The 18,089-nt window shown below is 45.0% G+C and overlaps 1 protein-coding gene across 1 annotated transcript in view; it reads left to right on the top strand.

Annotated features, from left to right (window-relative positions):
- The window catches only part of LOC121851885 (DNA-directed RNA polymerase, mitochondrial-like), a 33,829-nt gene extending 16,706 nt beyond the window's left edge, over positions 1-17,123 (top strand). Inside the window, 5 exon segments of the mRNA XM_042345964.1 lie at positions 7,791-7,913; positions 10,574-10,696; positions 11,554-11,733; positions 16,969-16,978; positions 16,981-17,123. Of these exon segments, the coding sequence (XP_042201898.1) occupies positions 7,791-7,913; positions 10,574-10,696; positions 11,554-11,733; positions 16,969-16,978; positions 16,981-17,123 (579 nt within the window).
- The last annotated feature ends 966 nt before the right edge of the window (positions 17,124-18,089 follow it).

The following is an 18,089-nucleotide window of genomic DNA, read 5'->3' as shown; positions in this document are numbered from 1 at the left end:
GTACCTGCCGCTGCCACAGTCGACACACTTGCACATTTAGATCAACAGATGGAGCTTTTGTCGTGTCCGTTGCCGCTAAGCATGGGCTCAACATCGCACTAATGCGTCATCTGCGCAATATATATGTGATGGCAGCAGTTGAATTCGTATGTTTTTCGGCGTGAAAATATTTACATCGGCCGAAGAGCACCTTTATCCTTTTTTTCTGAAAAAAATTATAATCCCAGCATTTAAATACTTGTTTGTTCCAACGCTAAGCAGACGTAATCGTATTACAGCTCTTTACAATGTTAATTGCTCTTTCCACATGCGATAAACTGCGCCGGGAAAATATCCTTTGCCTCACGACTTAATGTAAAAACATCACGCTTCGGAACGGTGGCCAAACAAATTGATTGTGCGACACCTGGAAGGGCCGGAAGGCACCCTTGATACATTTTTTAAATGGGAATGCTGACACTATACACCATAGACACCAATCCACGTAACCCCCTCCGAGTTAAACGTATCACGGAGGCAATGCAATAAACGAGGGATATCAACCTCTGTGCAAGTGTAAATCATTCATTCGCGATAATGCAGCACCTGTGAAACGGGGACGTAGACTTCTCTCTCCCTTGATGCACAGTAAGTCCCGGCCATGATGAATGTATGCTTGTGATTTCCAGCGGTCTTAGATAATTCAGATGCCGCACGCTTGCCTGCAGAGCTGCGAATCCGCCTGTCGAAGGAAGTACAGCAAGTAGGTTGTGGACCCTGCGTATGTTTTTTTTGTTTTCGTGCTATCACATTGTACGTGTGGGTTTTTGAAAGTTGCCCATGATTTTCTTACCGACGTGGAAAAATGTGCACGAGCAAATGCACCATTCGAAGCCAAACCTTTTTGAAAAGGTGTTAGCCTCATTTGCGGCCTTGCTCGGTAAATACAGTGTTAACATTATTGCTATTTTGTTACTGCTAGTGTCAAAATACGCGTGAAAAGGGAGTCCGACAAGGCAACACGCTTTCTCTAAAATTATTCACAGAGAGATTACAACTGTTTCCGAAAATTGGTTTCGGAGGAGCAATTAGGGTCCTATTCAAAGTAAACGTGATGTTTGTATTTGTTGACGAGAAGCTGTTTTGTAAGCACTGCCTCGGTCACTGCATCACGCGCTTTCAAATGCCCTTCTGAGGATAACTGGAATGCTCTTCCTTCAAATATTAGCAAGCCGCTGGAGCTTTGCACTTTTAAATCGTCTAGATTGAAAAACTCATCTCTTTAGAACTGCTTTTTGTGTTAAGTTTTTTGTCCTTTCCTGCACCCCTGATTTCCACGGTTGGCTACGTGCAGTGTAAAAGAAGTTCAACATACATAGATACAAACAAGAAACTACCGGAAGCGCATTTCTTGAAATCTCCCAAGGGCGAACACGGCATTGCTCAGATGAATAGTCTGGAAGAGGAGTGGCAATCCTGCTGTGACGTTAACGCTTTCGTGGCGCTACTTAACGGGATATGCTCGGCTGAATTGTCGCCGCTTCAGTGATCATGCGCAGGGTTATGTAAAAAGCAAAAAAAAAGTTGGTTCTTTGCCAAGAGAAAAGTAAAAAAATTTGCCAAGGTATTGTCCCGACCGCTCTATTTTTAGCGGAGGAAAATTGTGCACAGTGCCTGTCGCAGTGTCTGTTGTTTTGGTGCCTTTGTATGAAGTCCAAGCTCGTTCCAATGTGAGTCATTGGTACAGATGTTGAAAAGAATGAAACGACGAAGGGCGTCTGTGCTGGTGTAACATCCTGCCACCACGACCACCAACAATCTCCGCTGTGTGAATTCAAATCAAACGGTTGGACGATGCAAATGCAGTTTCATGCAGAATCCTAGCCGAGGTTTGTAACGCATCCAAAAGGACGTCCACTGAAGAGACGGGGTGGGGGGGGAGCGATGAAATGAGCTCGTGCGCAGGCGCTGGGTAGACTGTTACATCGCAGGATCGTGGGGGGCGACGATGGCTTGGCGAGGCCAATCTAGCAGTGGATCGACCATGGCTGATGATGCCAAAACCGTTGCCTGCCTGCCACCAGCTTGGTATGGCTGATAAAAGCGATTCTCTTTTAGCAATTAATCAACTCTGTCATTTACTTGAAAACACTTGATTCAATAATTCTAAATTTTGCGCTTTTAAATACATCGAGGTACCTGTCCCTTGGGGCAATTACACAACGCGCCTTCCGATGGAGAGTGCACATTCAACACCGAGCGACATCGTTCCCACGGCTGGGCGTTTATTTGCCGCTGTTATAACCCAAGTCGCAAATTTTTAAAAATGACGTGCGACAAAATTGCAACTATCCCACCAGCCACCCACTCAGCCACCCACCAACCCCCGCCCTCATTCTTACGTAACTATACCCATTTGGGCCCTGCCTTTGAAAAAAGGGAGTAATCTCAGGGGCTGTCACCTGGTTAAATAAAGGACGTTCAATTGAATTTCTACTCACTTTCTTTTTGTCACTGGCAGGCGCTTGGGGTGAGAAAGCCTTTTTGTGGTTGCCGCCAAAACAGTTGAAGTTAGCGGGGGTTTCTTTTCACCGGGAAGCTGCCATCATGGTGAGATGGGCCTGCCGTCAGTTGAACTTTTAGACGTATTGTGACAGGCCGGTTTACAGACTTAAACACGTCCGCTATCGGTCGGTCCGAAAGACGGTGCCTAATTGGGCGACGTGGGGCGCTCACCCCTGCTGCCGGATGTTGTTAAATTGGAGCGTCTTGGGTTAGACCCGAAGGGAGATCTTGACGTTTCTCGTTGCCTCGTTGTGAGCCATGGTGCCCCACGTCCTGTGTTGCATTTACAGCGATCCTCGTACAGTCTCCGTCTTATTTTACGGTCGCGCTCGCCCACGAGCATAAACGTGCCTCATGAATGGCGGTTTTCGGAAAATGCTAATTTTATTTGTGTGGTGCCAGGTTTTGTGCTTTCTTTCTCTTTCACGTAAATGTTTAGTCTATTTACTTAACGTTTATTCGATCCGCTACCGTCGGCAAAACCCGCACTTACCAGCGTGGTGAAGTATGGTCAAATAATTTCCACAACCCGCACAGCTTGGGGGGAGGACGTAAAGTAAATTGACAAAAGGGGGGCAACTGTAGAAGTACAATAGTTCTGGTGTTCGTATAAGTAGAAACATTTTTACATGAAAGAAATGGAGACCTTTTGACCTAATCGTTCATGCCTAATGATGGAAACAAATTCACCTCTCAGTTGTTGTAAAACTATTATCCACCACAAGAAAGCTCTTTTCATGAAATGTTTTGGTCAAATAGCATTGCACGAAACTAAGGTGAAAATGGGCTTTTGTGTGCTGTATGAAGGCTTTCGTACGTGAGTAGACCTTCATCAACATCGGATTGACAAAGACCGATAATGGTGATGATGGCTTGAGGCTGCATTAATGAGACAGCTTCAGATCTACTGTGACTTCCTCATTAAAGGATGATGCAACCAAAGAGCAAGCAGCTCTCCCCGAGTAGACAGCACTGTGGCTGTCCCGCCCGAGTTTGAAGCTTCCCTAATGAGAAGACGGACTCTGAGTGATGTCACTGCGTCAATGTAATAAAATGTACAGCGTGTCATTGGTGGTATTGTAGAGAGTACCATAAAGCAAAGCTTAAAATTTAGGTTAGACAAAATGGAACACGCAGCCCCGGCTTTTCTCTCCAACAGGGGTGCGCGATGCCTATGGTATGAGATAAAGCCAATGAGTCAATTTTATACGGCCCGTTGCCACATGAGACTGGCACATTATATTTATCCATCGCTGCAAGAATCTTAGCTGCATGTTTACTTCGGAACTGCGACCTAATATTATTATCAACGCGTCAGAGGAAAGCACATGCAGGCATCGTGTTAGCGTGTTAAGATGAGACCAAGTTCTTTTTCACATTATTATATTTGGGTGATGCTGATCTATGTACTCATGTGTGCTCGCCCATCAAATGGTATTTGAAAGTCATATTTGGCCCTCGGTAAAGGAAAAAAGGCTCCATACTCCTGGCATGAGTTGCATGAAACAACTCGAGTAGAAAATTGCCTGCGGGCCAGCATCATTGAAGGGAGATTTCCACCTAAGGTGTTTATGCAGCTGGCCGCTGGCCTACAAGGTTGAAGCTGATGTTTAGGACTTGTGTCTTTCAGCTCATTCGGTTTTCACCGTGTGTTGTTTACCGCGCGTTGTTGTTTTCCGTCGCAGTTTCCGCTGAGCCATGGTCAAACTGACACCTGATAATTCTCCACATGCAGCCTGGCTCTTAGTTTCTAAAAATAGTTCCGCTAATAGATATTGATGGTGAATTACAATTCGTTTATGAGTTATTCCATTACGTGACCCGAGCTACAAATAACCAAATGGATGCTTCCTCATTTAACTGCAAAGTGCTCTCAAATCCCAACTTTTGGGTGCCTTCCACCGTTGCGCTGGGACAAAGAAAAGATTAATAGAAGGGCACAGCATTCTGCCCTTTTAAAGCTAGACGCTTGCTCCCTTTGGCTATACTTTACTGCCTTTTGTCATCTGCACGTTGTGTTGAAAATAGGAAAAAAATTTCCAGCGTTTTTGCAGCATCCGTGCCATTCCTGTTTCATTCTTGTTCAATTATCTACCAGAAGTGTGGAGTTCCTCCCCTCCTGACCTCGCTGATACCACCATTGTCCCAGTTTATTGCTTTCAATTCTGTCTCCAGAGAGTTCTGTCTTGAATAATGACAGGGAGGTAATCGGTGAGATTTGGGGCGGTGAAATCAACTCCTGTGCAGGTGCCAAGTGGATAATCACGTCGCACGCTCGTGATAGATGTCGACGGCTCGGGGAGGCCTTCAACCAAAAGTTGATTGGTCGTGGCTGATGATGTCGACGGTGATTGTTTAATCTTGGTAACAGTGCATACATAGGCATCAGTATTTAGAAAATAACATGCAAAAATTTCAGAGGGAGAGCACGCCAGCGTGCAGCACAGAATATTAACAAAGGTTCTTGCAGTCAATGGTGGACGAGGAGCGATGGTCTTGCGGTGCGCTTTGGTGTTGACAGTGCGGTGAAGGGAGTTGGCAGCGGTGGTGGTGGGGTGCGCGAGGGGCAGCGGCAGACTATGCCGTGCCCCTGCCTGCGGATGGGCAGAGAGTGCCGGTAATTGTCAAGCTTCTGGCAGAAGACTGGGGGGACAGGAGCAAACGTGAGATTAACGGCTGGCAGGGTACTGGAAGGAGAGACGTGTGTAGCAATCGCATCTGACTCTAATTAAAGCACTCGGTGCCAGTACCTACCAGTCAAAGCGCTTCAATAACTGTTTAGCATTCCTTGTTCGGAATGTCTGAGTCGATGAATCTTTGTGTGTTTTTTTTATTATTGATAAAATAAATAAAAACTAGATTTTCGGTTTTGGAGGTTGGATCCATGTGGTTTTTTTTGTCCCACTAATTTGTGGGAACTTTTCTTGCAGTGGGTTGAGGTCAGGGTTTTTTTTTTACCAACTGGTTTTCGCTGCAGTGCAGGGTCGTGATTTGTTCGTGTTGAGAAAAGTGGCAAATGAGGATATGAAGCGCAGAGCCCCAAAAGTTGGAACCGCTCCGTTTTCACTTTTGTTTTATAATTGTGAGGTTGTGATATTCTGCAGTAAAAAAAAGTGCCATATAATTAATGTTTCACTTTCCTGGCATAACCCAATTTTTTTTTTTTAACACTCACAGGTCACTGTTTGGCTTTAGAACCTGGATGTAAACCGACTCCCACTTCGTAGGCCATATTGAGCTCAAATTTAAAGGGCTCTTAACACTTGTACAAGGTGCTGTTCGTGAGTTTTTTTCTCGTGTGACAGTAATGTTGATGAAAATAAACCCAGTCTCTTAGGTATTCTCTGTGATAGCAACAGTTAAAATAAAGGCAAATCAAGCCAATCTAAACATATTTTGAATAGGTAACAATTATATTGATACCTTTTTTAAACACAAGCAGCAGAGATAAAAAAAAACGGAGATTGGTTTGCATGCACGGAACACCCTGCAGCATGGGTGAGCTGTCCAAGCAAAATTGAAGGATATATATTCAGCGTATAAAACAAAAATCTGCTTGAAAATTGAATTTAAACTAAAGTCAACTGGCATAATCCAAGGACCTGCCTCTGGGAAAGCACAAATAGTCTCTTGTCAAAAATTGGACTCTCTAACAGGAATGAAATATATTTTGCGCAGTCTTCAAAACGTTAAGTTGGCAAAAAAAATTCCATCTAATTCAGCAGAACGTGAAGCGTTTGACATTTTATTTCCTAACAACAACATTTCACATCTCTGTGTTCCGGACATTTAGCTTATCCGTGTATGGTATGCTGTGTCATAGCGATGTACTTGACAAGCCTTGTCTGTGTTCTCACATCGGGCCAACCTTTTTTTGGCCTTTTGAACCACACATGTGGCATATGCATTGAATGTTTACTATCCCAAGCATTGACGTATAGTCTCTAATGGCAAGTGTGACCATTGCGTGGTTTGTGTTTGTCTGTGTGACTCAACCTCAGCTGAGTACCTGGTGTGGTGCGCAAACGTCAGCATTCGCAGACAAAGGCGGCCTGGCGTGGTGTTGGTTTTACCACCCCCTCGTGCGCCTTGCTGGCCTTCATAGGTTTTCGCAAAAAGCACTCGCCCCAAGAATCTGTTAAAGGCTACACGGGGAGATCTTTGTGTATCACAGTTGACAAACATTTTTTTGTTGGCTTCACCTGTGAACCACATGCTAAATAAATCAGCAGTGAACAAATAAATAACAAGCTGTATTTACAGAGGGGGCCAGCATTGTTTGTGGACTATGGCCTTAACACTTACGAACATGTTTAACCGTTGTTGTGCGCGGAGGAGGTTGGTGGGTGGGGGGTAGATCAATTAAAACAATTAAAAAGGCCACGGTTATTATGTACATTTGTTCAATTAATTAGCGATCACTTAACAATTAGATAGAGCCATTATGAAAAATGATAACGTACACCTAAGCCAGTGAAATATTAAATTGCGACGCAATCATATGTTGCTTTCGCAAATAATGACGTAATTAGATGTTGGGGGGACTGGGGCAGAGCGGGATGGGGTAGCAGTAAGATTAATGCGCACGAAAAACAAGTGATATCCAACAACTCCTCTGGCCCGTAGAGAGTGAATCTCATTCATGGTTGAGCGCTCGGTCCCTTCACGACGATGGTGCAGGGCTCCCTCCGGACGTGCCGCGGGTGACTCGGCGTTGCTCCACGTCCCGTCGCGTGCTTCCGACAGTGATGGCACAAAATTGAGAGTCTTACCGGCACTGTGCTTTGTCAGTTTTGTTGTTGTCCGGTGCGGATGCCTGGACATTGCCTGAAGCTGATTTGGATTGGCTGCAGTCCTTCCACATACGACGCCAAAGACGCCGTCTTGGCATCCGATGGCTCGACTTCGTCAGAAATGTCACCGTTGCATCTGCGAACCGATCTCCTAGCGGTCGAGAGCTTAGTTCGAGGGAAACAGGCCATGTCACTTTTTTGGACACGTCGCCCATCTTCAGTAAAAAATTGCACTCTTGGGTTGGTGGTCGACGTTGGAAGTGAGAATTGCGACCCTTAAAGGAATGGCGCCGTACCCCGTGGTCGCACCCCCCGTGGATCAAACAAAGCACTCGAGACGCTGGTGTACGGCAGCAAGAGCAGTTTATGCAAATGCTGTCACAGGGAATTACACGTTTAGCGCAACGGCTCCTTCGCCGACTACGCGTGATGAATGAATGAATGCCTTCCCAGGGCCGCCAGTGGTGGATGGAGGCAGACGAGCCGTGGCAGGTGCTGGCCTGCTGCATGGAGATTGCCAAAGCTGTCCGCTCCCCCGATCCCAAGGAGTACATATCACACTTTCCTACCCACCAGGTAAGATGTCGCCATCGTCGTTATCGTCGTCGTTTTCATCGTCATCATCTCCTTCGTCATTGTCACAGTGGTCATCATGATCGCTATTCACGTCATGGGCATCGTTCTAATCGTCGTTGTCGTCTTCGTCGTCATTGTCACCATTGTCATCGTTGTGACCGTCTTTATTATGATCACTGTCATCATCGTCGTCAGAATCTTTGTCATTATCGACAATATCCCAACCGTCATTGTGTTTATTATCGTTCTCGTCATCGTCACCGTGGTCTTCAGCATTATCGTAATCGGCAGCGGTAGCGGCAAGAATCGTCAAATCAGCAGCGGCAATGATCATCAGTTTTGTCAAACGTCTCATCACAGGCAGCTCCACTTGCAGCGAGGCGTGCAGTACAATTTGCACTTAATAGCAAGAAGGCATTTAAAGACTCACCCCCCCCCCCCCCCGGCCACCTCATGATGTGGGGAATTCTCGCAATTTCGAGTTTTAAGACAATTAATTATTCTATTCTTCCTCTTAGCACTTTGGTGAATGTAGCACCTCTAGTGGCTACAGTGATCACGTGAGCATTAGAAGAGATTTAAATCAATAAACCAATGCATCGTTACAAGCCTATGGGTGATAACCGTTCAAAGCAGGGAACCGGCCCCAGTGGACGTCAACAGGGGAGATGAAGCGATGAGATCTCGGCTTGTGCATGAGCTAGATGGATCATTCCATCACTTGACCGTGAGAGATGACGACGACTTGGGTAGGTGCTTGGGTGCGGGGGGAGCATGGCTGATGATGATGATGATTGCTCGCATATCAACCTATGTTGGAAGATGAGCAGAGGCGCGACTGGACTTTTTCTTTTAACGGTTGTGCGTTGCAGAGTGTTGGGATAAGGGCAGCAAGTAGCGCTTCTCGGCGCTACGTATAAGCAGCCAAGGCCCAGTTCTTCATGAGGAGACTGATCTTGAGCTTGGAGTGCACGCGGCAGCGGTTGCGGCGGCGGTAATTGATGGTGATTGTGCATATTCAGTGGGGTGAACTTGCACGCCGAGTCTTTACCGAACAACGTTACGTGCGATGAATCGAGACGCATTAAAATTGCATTATAATGACCGCAGTACTTTTTTTTTGTTTAACGATACGGTATTTGTCTCACTGTGGCATAAATATATAATTTTCCTTTCTTTTTGCTTGCAATATGCTACTTAATGCTTTGCATTGTGTAAACCGAAACATTGTGATACCTTTGCGTCCCTGTGTGCACTGTGTGGAAGTGATCACAGCTGGTCGCCATTACTGATGTCGTGACTTTTAAACCAGGCCAGTTAGACTGAAACAAAACAAGTCAAAATGGTTTGACTTTCTGCTCAAATGAGCGTTGAGGTGGTGCTTGAAATTCCGTATCCCGATGGCGAGGGTGAGTCTGTGCGTAGGGGAACCGCTGTTGAATTCGCCAATAAAGTGGAACTCATTTCACAGACCCCGGAGGGATGATGGGGCGAGTCGACCCCCTCCCAACCAGGATTTGAATTCACAACCTTCAGTCTCTGAGCTTCTTGCTCTGCCACTGAAGCACCTGATCAGATTTTGATAAAGTGAAGTTTGCAGAATGTTTCTCTTATTGCTTAAGGTGGTTTTACATTGCGCATTTGTAGGTTATCATTAACAAATCAATTGCAATGTAGGTGTTTTATTTATACTTCTTTTCTTTATGAATACATACCCACCGAATCTCACAGATGCTAGCCCAGGGCTCGGCAACCGTGGCTCCGGAGCAAATGCGGCTCTTTAAGGACGTTATTTATTAAGGACCCTCTCCTATTAACGTGCATTGCGACTCTTGAATTATTGAGTTTTTTTTACCGAAATCTAACAAAAATGTCTCTTCTTGTTATTTTGGTTGCCGACCCTGTGCTAGAGTGATCTGGGCAAAGTCCTTCAGTGAGTCTGTCCGGCAGGTGTGATTAACAGCCCTGCGTAACCAAGCAGCTTTTATTTGGACGCATATATGGATTATGATTGGACGCAGCAAAGGCTAGTGAGAGGATTTACTGAAGTTGTACAGGAGGACTGGTACAACCTCAGGACCGGTACAAATCAAAGAAGAAATCGCTGCATAGATTTTTGCCGTTGTGCTTTACGCTTGTACCGGGTGTTGTTCTGCACGATGTCCGAGGCGTTGCTCTGTTCATTTCCCGAAGAAGCTTCCAGCACGCGGAGCGAAACGTCAAACGTCGTGCCCGTCAGCGCGCGCGCTATGACCAAAAACACACCGAAGGGCTTGCCGAATTGGTCTGTGCAAAGGAGGCTTGTGAATGCTTCTGCTGGGCCGATAGAGACAGCTGGCCTCGAGGGACAAAGCTCGGTGCACTGGGGTAGTGTGTCAGGTGGCTAAAACACAAGCTGACATTTTGCGAGGAATGCAGTTGGTGCATCTGCCAGTCACCCTCGTCTGTTAACCTTTAACACTCGCGTCTGGCACGTGATCCCGTCAGCCAACCTTTTCCACTCAACGTGGAATCAAGAGTTCGCCGACTGTGGCACAGGCACCACGGTGATGGCACCGTACTTAGTGGCGAATTGTTGCTGCTGCCGCTTCCGCTCTCGCTGATGCTGATCCTGTTGCTGACCCGCTGCTGCTGCTGCTGCTGCTTTTGTTGGCGCGCAGGACGGGTCCTGCAATGGGCTGCAGCACTACGCCGCCCTGGGACGCGATACGATTGGCGCCGCATCCGTCAACTTGAAGCCGCTGGACATGCCCCAGGACGTGTACGCGAGTGTCGCGCAGCAGGTGCTGCTGCCGCCGGCGCTGCGACCGGTCCCGTGGCCTCCGCTTTGCCGCTTCCTGTGCCGCGCCGGTCTATTTTTGATGGGGAGGGGGGGGGAACCCAAGCGAATTAAAACGCAGAAAGAAAGCGAATTCTGTGCTGCACGTTATAGAGCCTAATGCTCTCGTTTCGGCCCCTCCTTGTTTTGTAAAAGATTGCTCTCACCGGTTCATTTCTTAACTGTCTAGATAATTGTGGTATCCTAGCACTCGGCACTTGCTGTAAATCATGTTTTTGGTTAAAAAATCTTGTCGGTTTTAATTTCTCCAAAGCCTTACGCGATGTTATGTTTGTGTATGTTTTTGTTTACTTGTGCAGATAGTTTCTTCTGTTAAATTTCAGTGTCCCCAAACAGCAAGTGCTGGTTGGTGATCGCCTTGGTTGGCGATCTGGCACGAGTTGTGGACATCCAACAATTTTTTGCATTTGTCCGTCATAGGGCAACCACCTTTTATTTCCCACCATGTGGTTCACCCGCACCGTTTACCCTTCCATTACCGACCCAGAGGGAAGATGGGCCATGCCAACCGGCTGCAATTTAAACTGAAAACGTCACCGTAGGGAGCTCTGTGCATGTATCAGCAGACCTAATTCCCATCGTATTATCTTCATGTCCATCTTAAGTATTCCAGTCGAGCAATATTGAATGAATATTTTGCTTATTCAAGGCTTGAGGCTGACACGGTGCGGGCAAGCGTGTTTCACGGACAAAGTGTAGGTTTTGGCAAGTGTCCCTTGACGATGTTACGGTTCGGTGCCGCCCCCCTCCTCGCCTCACAACTCCGCGACAAATCTCTCCGATGGCCGCTGCCGTTCTCAGGTTGATGTGTTCCGTGCTGAGGACGCCAAGAACGACGTGAAGATCGCCCAGGTGCTCGAAGGCTTCATCGGCCGCAAGTTGGTCAAGCAGACGGTGATGACTGTGGTGTACGGCGTGACGCGTTACGGAGGACGACAGCAGATCGAGAAGCGCCTCAGCGAGATGGACGACTTCCCCAAGGTGCAGCACCACCTGCGGCTCCGCTGCCAGCCAAAGCCTTCTGTTTGCGCTCGTGGCATTTTGTTCCCGGGCCCCCTGGGGTCTTGCGCCAGTTGCGGAATGACGTGCCCTCTTCGATTTAGTCTGAAGCTTGAGTGTGCCAGCACGACTCGATCTCCGATAGCTTTGGCCTTTGCAGAAATTTACAAAGCAATTGGGCCTCCCTCTAGATATGTGCAACTGTTTTGCTGCAAAAAAATGGGAAAGTAAAGTGGGACTGCCAGGTTTTGTGTTGATTTGTGGATACTTGGGTATAGTGCAAGAACCAAAGCTTTTAAGCGATAAATTGCTTTGCTGGTGTTAACTTTTTTCCTCGTGGCAATATATTTTTTAGTGTTCTTGATTGCGTTTGTAATGGGAAAAGATTGCGATACATCATGGGACCTCCTTTGCCAGTACCAAAATATGAGAATAGGTTTGCCCCCTCTTTTTTCTGGTGTTTAGATGTTAAAGCACCAAACTGAAACCTTTTACAAGGAATCATGTCTGCATTAACCACAATACTTGTGGTTAGAATGCAAACAAAAAACTTACTCTGATAATATATGCGTTGTCTTTGAAACTGATTGGTCCACACCAGAGATAGCTTTCTTTTGAAGCGTTTTGGCGTCCTCTGGTCTAACACCGTTTTGAAACTATGCTCAACAGAATTCAAATACGTTACATTTATTATGTCCGTGATTTAAATATATTCCGCGCGTCTTTTTTATATGGTGAAGAAATTAATGAGAAATGCTTTAACACATTAACAATGTTGTTTGTTACTCACGTGGCACATTAATTGCATAATGAGAAATTATGGCACGAAATTCTATTTAAGGTTTTTTAAAAATAGGAAATACATTTTCGTAAGTGCATCACATTTTTATACTATTAGCACTGAGGCCTGGGGAATGGCCTGTTCATTTACTAAAAATAACTTTTGATTGCACCGTCAATTGAAAAACGTCCCTTAAAAACGCTGCTTATTTTTAGCTGGCGTCCTGCTGCCAATAATACTTGCATTTAACCTTCAGCGTAACCTCCGCCACTGCAGGAGGTAAGCAATATTAGATTTTGTGTCGGGGGTAAAATGTATTCAAATGTGCTTACCATTGATCATATCGAGTCTTGTCACCGATGGCCATTAGGCTAATTTGTATGGAGGCTTTGTCTCTTGTTTTCAGGCTGTCCATCGCGTGGATGTACCTGCTTGTCGGAATTATTGTATCAAGGGCCTTTGAGTTCATAATGAACTCTTTTGACTTACGAGCAAAAAAAAAAGAAAATACTCCCCTACCAAACTTTGCAATTCAAAATTGCATTTGCGTTCATCACGTGGAGTAAGCAAGGGTCTAAACCCCCCCCCCCCCACCCAAAAAAATCTGAAGAATACAGAGATGACGGCTAGCGATAAGCGACGGATTAGAAGGGGTTACAAATTAATTCACCTTCATGTAACTTGGACCGGAGATGTTTATCCCATTCAATTTTATACGCGTAAATCATATTAAATAACGATTACGAACTATTGTTTTAATTGTTTTGTACCCAACAATCACAATCAAATAAGCCACATTCATTAGTGAATGTTAAAATACAACAACACAAAAACCCAACACGACCGTCAATAACGTGGATCTTTGCCCAAAACGCTGCCTATTATATAAGTGTTTGCTTTCGGGTGATGATATTGACAATGTGTTGAGTTTTCTTATTTATACATCATTCACAAATGCCAACGTAGTGTTGCGTTAGAGGGAGTGCTTTGTAAGCAGCAATGCGCAAGAGATATTACAGTCTTCGGCTTGGTAACATAAAGACACGCGTGTCTCAGTGATGCCCTCGGCTGCGAAACTACAATTAAGCCAATATATTGCGCGAAAATGTTGTTGTTTTTGTGCGTGTGGAAATGTAACCCTAAAAGTCGCTTTAAGTTTAATGAAAAAAAAATCAATTCCCGAGCGCTACTTTAATTCAACTTTTCACAAGTGGCACGTGAAATCAATGAATTACACATAAGTGGGAGTTAATGTTTTCTCAGAATTTGGTGCTGGTTTAAAACAGGGGGTGGGGGGGAGGAAAATCTTCCTCGAACAATTGCTTCATACAACCCAAACCTCTCCTTTGCACCACCATCCATCGTAGGCCCCCGCGGAAACGCCCCGAGATTGGCCCGATCTCCACTAACAGATCGGCAAGCATTCCGTAAGGTGACCCCCGGGGGTTTTGTTGCGAACTGATGGTGATGGAGCGATCGCCAACATCCACTTACATAGATTGAACATTTAGTATGCGTCCAGCGTCCTCGATATTTAAAAAAATCAAGTGGATGCGCCGATTAATGAAATTGCTGGCATAGGAAATCTAAACGTTGCTTCCTCAAGCGTTATTGTGCTGGGAAAATAACGGAAAGAAGCTTTTAGAAACATTCCAAGCGGTTCCCTTTGTCGCACGCTCATATCCAGCAGTGTGCATTCCCATGCAGTTTGTGTGTTACGCTCTTTGGGATTCACCTTTTGTCACTGCGTGTGATTTTTTTTGCTTTCAGGAAATGTTTTATTACTCTTCCATTTTTGTTATCTTGTTGCAGATACCTGCCAGAGGTAAATTATCATCGTCCCTATGTCAGCCGGCGAATCTGGGAATTTAGTTTTGAGAAACCCCCCGCCCCCCCAAAAAAACATACTTAACCGTATTCTTGGTTTTTTCGGTAAAGTCACGTAGAAGGGAATATAAATAATAAAAATATAAAATAATAAAAATTCCCACGACGTTTCGACTGCAACACAAAGCAATCATCATCAGGTGTGAAATCCACAGCAAGAAACTTTTTATTATTTTATCTTTTTATTATTTTATCTTTTTATTATTTTATTATTTCCCTTCTACGTGACTTTACCGAAAGAACCAAGAATATGAATCCCTGCAGTCACGAAAGCTTTAAATCAAATTTATATTTAACCGTGTTTTGAACCGGCAATATTCGTACTGATTAATGGACTTGTTGACTTTGTTGGGTGATGTTTAATGTTAATTCACATCGCTGTACTTGTACAGAAAAGAGCTGATCAAAAGAGTTTCAGAACCGAATATTAAACACACGTACAGACGCACAGACACACGCATGCACATACCCTCATTGCTTCATTTTTCAATGTAATAACCAGTAACATCAATCCACTTGAACTAAATATTACAATGTCACGTCAGTGTCTTAACGTTGTTCGCTTCACAAAACCTGTATGGTGCCCTATGTATGTATGTGTGCACACATGGACATACTTTATGGAGCAGTTATTTACATTTGTACACAATGCACAATTTAGTATGGCAAGCGATGACCATAAACCACTAGCGTCTAGTAATACGAAACAATTCTCCTGTCATTAAGCGGCATTTTTATCCATGGTTAAATACCCAATGTAATTCCAGTACATTTTGTAATTCCAGACTGCAAATCTGGTCATGACCAAATTATATTTTCATTATGAAAAACATCTCATCATGACTACAGAGCATCCTTGTCGCCAGATGCTGTCCCTGTGCAGCGTAGCTTAAATGAGGTCCTATGTCATATTTGCAGCAGTATGAAAATGAGGCCATTTGCTCGGTTTTATTTTGGGCGTCGTTATTACGTAGAATGTCGTGGCAAAGTTGTTGCATAATGCTTGTCTTGGCACGATGTGTGGGCCCGGTGCTGTTTCGACAAAGAAAGGCACATGAATATTGCACTCGCAATTTTTTTCCACGTGGCAGAAACGTGCCACGATGCTTTAAAAATATACAGCGATTATGCCAATCCTTGTGGCTGAGATGACCGCAAAGAACCTCGTACGTGCAGGAATCTCAGGGGGATCAGTGCAAGCACACGCCAGTGTGCCGTCGCCCGTCAGAAGCAGGTGGCTTCGGCCTTATGACGCTTTTATTGAAAGGAGGGAGAGAAAAAAAACATCCCCGTCATCTTGATTTTAATGTGCAGGCGTGATTCTTTAATGAGCATACAGGTGCTTTGAATTGAAATATTTGTACCTTTAAAAAAATGACAATAAAACAATAAGTCTGGCGTATGATAATATGATACGATAATTTTCACCGTCTGGTCTTAACGCAATATCAGTTTTTCTTCACAGTAATCCGTATGCAGCGTTTTTTTTAGAAAGGTTTTTTTTTTTCAGTGAAACATTTTTCGTGTTATTTTAGTGCAGGTTTTCGCATGCGTTGCAGTAATTGTGTTCGTGGCTATCATTCTCTTGACACAACAACAACAAAAACTTCGGAGACATGCCAGCTAATAAAACCTGGGATGCATTTGCCGCTCTCTTCGTGAGACAAAATTACTCTTGGGAGATGATTGCAAAAATCGTAGCTTCGTGCACTTGCTGTTCTTAGTATGCAAATCGTAGTGGGAAGGCGGGTGAAGTACACACACCAGTGCACACATTTGTCGTCAGCTTTTTAAAGTTTCACAGAGTGGCCATTGCCTGCAATTCGTCCAAGCTCAGTCATGAACTGAAGTTTAAACCACCAGCAACTGCAATGCAGTGGAATTTCGCAGGTGAACCGTGAAGCTAAAAGGTCGCAGATATTTTATAATGACTTATATCAAGTCGGTGGGGAAAAAAACGAGTTCACTGCCCTTTTGTAATTCTGGAACAGTCTGGCCAGAATTCAGAAAATTATTGGATAAAAAATGCACATGGAGGTTATTATAAAAATGTAATTAAATAGTAGCCATTGATTACATTTCAATTTGTTATATTTCTTGCAAGGTCTATTCTCGTCGTACTGTCAGTTACATTTTACGGCAAGTTTTTTGCCGTGTTTTTTTTGTTGTACAAGTATATTTCGTTTCAAAGGCCACTGCTCCGTGTGAAATGTAGCCATAAATATGCCATTCTAAGATTTATGTTGTGCCAAAAACGTACAGAAAACCACCTTCCCCCGCCACGACCAAAAAAAAAGCCCCCGTCACCTTTTTGAGTGTCGCTACATTGCCTGTTGCAAGGAACGACCGGCCTGCCAAGCTCATAGCCAGAACGTTGGACTATAGATAGAAAGCAATAGCATGTATATGGCTGCAGGTATAATGAGAGTGGCTCTGTGATTGATGGTGTAGCTGCACCGTCTTTCTCTCTTGTCTACTCCCAGCTGCCTCGCTGACCTCACCCCAAACAAACGTGAACCCCCCCCCTCTCACCCCCCGCCCCCCTCTAGGAGCACGTGTGGACGCCTCGGCCTATCTGACCAAACTGGTTTTCTCCAGCCTCCGGGAGATGTTCACGGGAACCCGTGAGATCCAGGTGGGTGTATCTCGCCAGCTGCGCCTTCCAGTCCATCAATGGGACAATTTGCGGTGGCCAGTCGGGTAATTGCGGTGAACTGTGCATGACCGCTGAACGCTTGAGTCGTGATTCATGTGTTGGTGGAAAAGCAGACCCATTGATTTGTATTATGCCTGCCCCCCCGGTGTAAAAACAGCCAAATCGGCAGAAAATAAAAGTTAGGATTTTGTAAAAAAAAAAAAATCTAATGGCAGAAGCTGCCTCTTCACCAAAAATGAAACAGGCCCTGGGTGTGATACATGTGGCACAACGGTGCACTTTAAACCCCCGTTACTTTGTGCCGAACACAAGCCTCGCATGCTGTCCGACGTTTCGTTAAAAATGCTGGCAGCTGCTTCAGGAACTGAAACGTCAGATAGCATGCTGAACAACACCGAAGAAACATCGGATAGCTGTGCAGCACGACCGTGAAAACCTACGTAGCAGTATAAATCAAAAGAATACTTCCCCCCACCCCACCGTTACTCTTATTTCAATATACGCTGGTTTTATGTAAGACTGGAAATAGTGCGCATTAATAATCCATGAAAGTGAGGCTCTGCGTTTACTCCACACCAATTCTCCGAAGCGGAGCTGCAAATAAACCGGCGCGTTGTGACGACCAATTCAAAACTCTCATGCGTTTCAGTGGAAATGATAGAGTGAGTGCGCTATTGATCGCAACAGTCCTCCCTTTCTCTTGAATTGCAGCAGGTAATTAGGCTAACGACACTAAATCATCCTCCGCCCAGTGTAATTACCCACCTAACAATGGTAAAGATACAGTTATATCAGGCAAGAACTAACCAAATTACCTACATTTGCAGGGGTATAGCTTTACATAAACAGTTTTTCACACAGCCGCGTCAGATGACTATGACGACCAAACGTAGACGGATTTGACAGGCATTGCGTACAATTCATTACAGGCCTTTGATTAAATTTGCCTGGTTTTTTCCCCCCCCTGCTGTTTCCGATATGATGAGAGGGAACAGATAAGACGAATGGGGCTCG

Source organism: Callorhinchus milii, unplaced genomic scaffold (genome assembly GCF_018977255.1).
Source record: "Callorhinchus milii isolate IMCB2004 unplaced genomic scaffold, IMCB_Cmil_1.0 Scaffold183, whole genome shotgun sequence".
In the NCBI taxonomy this organism is placed as follows: domain Eukaryota; kingdom Metazoa; phylum Chordata; class Chondrichthyes; order Chimaeriformes; family Callorhinchidae; genus Callorhinchus; species Callorhinchus milii.
Note: the sequence above shows the minus strand (reverse complement) of the source record. Positions and strands in the feature narration are given on the sequence as shown.